The sequence below is a fragment of the Vombatus ursinus genome, unplaced genomic scaffold (assembly GCF_900497805.2).
Source record: "Vombatus ursinus unplaced genomic scaffold, bare-nosed wombat genome assembly UNPS02014777.1, whole genome shotgun sequence".
Classification (NCBI taxonomy): domain Eukaryota; kingdom Metazoa; phylum Chordata; class Mammalia; order Diprotodontia; family Vombatidae; genus Vombatus; species Vombatus ursinus.
The window spans coordinates 1,124,579-1,128,500 of record NW_020954555.1 but is presented as its reverse complement, the minus strand read 5'-3'; the positions used below and the strand labels follow the sequence as shown (position 1 = coordinate 1,128,500).

Here is a 3,922-nt window from a genome sequence, read left to right as displayed (position 1 = left end):
AGTTGCTAAAGGGGTCTAGGAAACACACACAAAAGGTTTAGGACCTCTCATCTAGCTCACTCTTTTCTTTTTACAGATAAGGAAACTGAGGCACAGAGCAATTAAGTGATTTGCCCTGGGTCACCTAGATAGGAAATATTCGAGGTGGAATATAAATCCAGGTCTTCTCGACTCTAACACTTTACCCAGAATGCCATGACTGGTCCCCAGACTTGTGTTCATGAGGGCATGGGTAGAATTAACCCACTGAGCCCAGCTGCCAAGGAGGTGGGTCACACAACCAGTTTGTGGTCCAGGTGAGCAGGGCATCTGATTTCCAAGTAAAATCCAGCCGCTGAATGGTACCCGGACAGCCTGTCCTTGTTTACGGCCCCCATCCCCTGAGAACAGCGATTGCTCAGTCTGGCATGTGATAAGGCTGCTGCTTTGCGGGGAGGAAACTCAACTCTCCCGAAATCCACTCCCCACCCTCCTCCCTTCCCTCCTTCCCCCACAGCCCCTTGGCCAATTTGGGCATCGGCATGCCTGGTCAGTCCCCTCTCCTACAAGCTCATGTGACCCAAGGCTGGCTATAAATAGCCAAGGAACCATGAACAAAGACAGAATCCCAGAGTCTGAGAAGAGCTGAGAGGAAAGGAGCTCATCATTCAGCAAGGGAAAGGTTTTTGGAACTTCGGGCGCCTGCTGAGCGTGTGCTTGTGAAGCCAGAAGCTGCTCCCCCACGGGATGGATTATAAGTCAGGTCTGATCCATGATTCGAACCCCATGGAAAACCTGGAGAAGCAGCTGGTTTGCCCCATCTGTTTGGAGATGTTCACCAAGCCCGTGGTCATCCTGCCCTGCCAGCACAACCTATGCCGAAAATGTGCCAACGATATCTTTCAGGTCAGTGCTTGGAGGCCCTAACAACCACCCCCCCCCACACCCTTATCCCCATATAAAGCTTCCTGAGACTTTGGGGCCTAAACTGGCCCAGCCTCATGTGCTAGGCTCTGGGTCATCATAGTTCTTCTCTACGAGGCAGCATGGGACACCAGATTGGAGTCAAAGGACCCAAGGTTAGAATCTCAGCTCTGCTTGTATGAGCTTGGGCCGGTCACAACTTCTCTTGGCCTCAGTTTCCCTCTCCGGAAACCAAGGGAGTTGGGCTAGATCATCTCTCTGGTTCTTTCTGTCTCTAAATCCTACAATCTCCTACTGCTCCTACCACCCGCCCCACGGTGGGCCCTTCCCCAAAAGCCTCCTGTGGGGCCTGAGAGGGGGTAGGGAGACAGTTGGCTACTCCTGCCCTTCTCCATGACGCAAGATTTTTTTCCACTAGTGCTCCCCCTAATCCTCTCATCCTCCCCCCTCTTTTGATAAAGTTGTTGACCAATGAGTTCCAAGAGGCAACTGATTTTAGTAATGGGGGGGTAAGGAGAGAGGAGAGAGAAACCAGACCCCTCCAGCTGAAGCCAGCTCCAGGGTGGCAGTGGGCCCAGAGCCCTGGGGTGGCCAGGAGAAGAGGGAGGGGCTGGGACAAGGGGCAGGTGATCAGGAAGGCAGTGTCTTCCCCAGCTAAGGGTTCACAGCTGTTCCTGAAATGGGGGGGGTGTCCTTTCTCAAGAGAAGGATAAGGTTTTGGGGGTGGATGGATCAGATGCTAGCCTGGGAGAGAAGTCTCCAATTTAGAAGAAAATGATATTAACTAGCTGACAGTTATTAAATGCAAATACTTAAATGTATTATCTCATTTGAGCTTCAGGAAAAAAAAAAAAACCACTAGGAGATGGAAATCTAAGCCCGAGAAAAATGAATCCACTTACCCAGAGTCATACAGTTAGGAAGTATATTGGGTGGAATTCAAACCCAGGTCATCCTGACTCTCAAGTACACCATACTACCCCTGGTTGGTTGCTTTGGGCTACAATTGTACCTACCATCTGTGAAATGGGTTCTTCCTCATTAGAACTCTTAGGATCATAGATTTCTACATCTAGAGCCAGGAGGGACCTCATTCAGTCCAAACCTCTCCTTAAAAATTTACAAATGAGGGAACTGAGGCCCAGGGAAATCAAGTGACTTGCCCAAGTTCATACAGGTAGTAAATGTCAGAGGTAGATTCCTTGGAAAGAGGAGGCTAGGAAGTAAAGTAAAGCTTGGCTGGGGGAAGGGGTGGTGGTGGCAAGAGAAGGACACTTCTCTGACATGGTGAATCCCCAGACCTCTCCTCTATCCTTGGCATCCACAGGCTGCAAACCCCTACTGGTCCAACCGAGGTAGCTCCATTTCAGGAGGCCGCTTCCGATGCCCATCCTGCCGCCATGAGGTGATCATGGACAGGCATGGGGTGTATGGGCTTCAGAGGAACCTGCTGGTGGAGAATATCATTGACATCTATAAACAGGAGTGTTCAAGGTCAGTTCTCCTCCCATGTCCTCTGGGCTGCTGAATGGGGATGGGGGGAGGTCTTCTTTTCTTAGTCTCAAAGGAGTCCCTGGAGATAAAGAGGAGAGGTCCGTACTGTCTATGGCCAAGCTCCTGGGAAGAAGGGTTGGATCCTAGATCCCATCCTGCCTTCTTACCTTCCATCCCTTCCACAAACCCGCATCGAGATTCTGCATCCAGCTAAGCCCACCTCCCAGAGCTCACTGCCCCCAGCTCTAAGGTCCTGATGGGGCTAGTCCAGATAAGACCTCGCTTGCCAGGAGCCCAGGGAATGGAGACTGATTTCCCCCATACCCAGGCCCTAGGCATTAGAGGTAAGATGAGAGGGTTGGGACTGGCCAGTCAGCCACCTTCTGTGGTGATGATAATACTACTAATAATTAGCATTTATAGAGTACTTAAGGTTTACTTTAAAATACTTTACAAATATCTCATTTTTATCCTTGTGACAACCTTGTGAAGTAGGTGCTATTGTTACCTTAATTTTACAGATGAGGAAATTGAGGCAGACAGCAGTTAAGTGAGTTGCCCAGAATCACACAGCTAGTATGTGTCTGAAGCTAGATTTGAACTCAGATCTTAGTGACTCCAGGTCCAGTGCACTATTCATTATGTACATAACTGCTGATGCTGAAGAGGGAAAAGGGAGAAAGAGATAAAAAGGGGAGAAGAAATTAAAAAGCTGGAACTTTACCAAATGATGGAACCAATTTTGGGAACCTTCTTCCTCATTGGAAAAGAGTGAGAATAACCATAATATTGAACTAGGAAAAGAATAATAAACAGCAGTAATTTATGGCCTTGTCATTAATTTAGTGCTTTAAATACATTAGCTTTTTTGAGCTTTAGAACAACCCTGTGAGGGAAGCAGTATAAGTATTATTGGGGGAAAAAAGTATTATTGGGCCCATTTTGTAGATGAGGAAACTGAGGTTCAGAGAAGGGAAATGATCTGCTGGAGGCCACAGAGCTACTGAACAGCAGCTCGTTGACCCTAAGACAGAATTATGTGATGGGTGCTCTAGTATCAGGGCCCAGAAGCTCTCAGGGAAGCTGCTGTGGTGGTTGGCTTTCCAAAGTCCTCCTTTCTCTCCAGCCTCCTGTCTAAACCCTTAACCAAGGGCCTGCTTGGACGTGTCCTGTTCCAGAGCCCCAGGGCTGCACAATGGGACTCTGGTTCAGCTCTACCACCCTGCAGGAGCTGAAGCATGGTGCTTCCTAGCAGGCCCTGTTTTCTGTCTGTAAAGTAGAGATAAAGAGACTCCTTGTAAGGATAAAAGGAGATAGAGGAAGAGAAAGCGCTTTGATTAAAAAAAAACTACCCAAATTTTTTAGATTATGAAAGCTAGAAGGGGCCTCAGAACAGAGAATGTCAGAGCTGGGAGAGACCTTAGAACTCAGAATGTCAGAGCTGGGAGGGTCCTTAGAATCTAGAATGTCAGAGCTGGGAGGGACCTTAGAACCCAGAATGTCAGAGCTGGGAGGGACCTTAGAA

The 3,922-nt window shown here is 48.6% G+C and overlaps 1 protein-coding gene across 1 annotated transcript in view; it reads left to right on the top strand.

The window, feature by feature from the left end:
* The first annotated feature begins 492 nt into the window (after positions 1 to 492).
* The window catches only part of TRIM63 (tripartite motif containing 63), a 17,257-nt gene continuing 13,827 nt past the window's right edge, over positions 493 to 3,922 (top strand). Inside the window, exons 1-2 of the mRNA XM_027864968.1 lie at positions 493 to 885; positions 2,231 to 2,397. Coding sequence (XP_027720769.1) covers positions 727 to 885; positions 2,231 to 2,397 — 326 coding nt within the window. The 5' untranslated portion in view covers positions 493 to 726. The remainder of the gene's footprint in view (positions 886 to 2,230; positions 2,398 to 3,922) is intronic.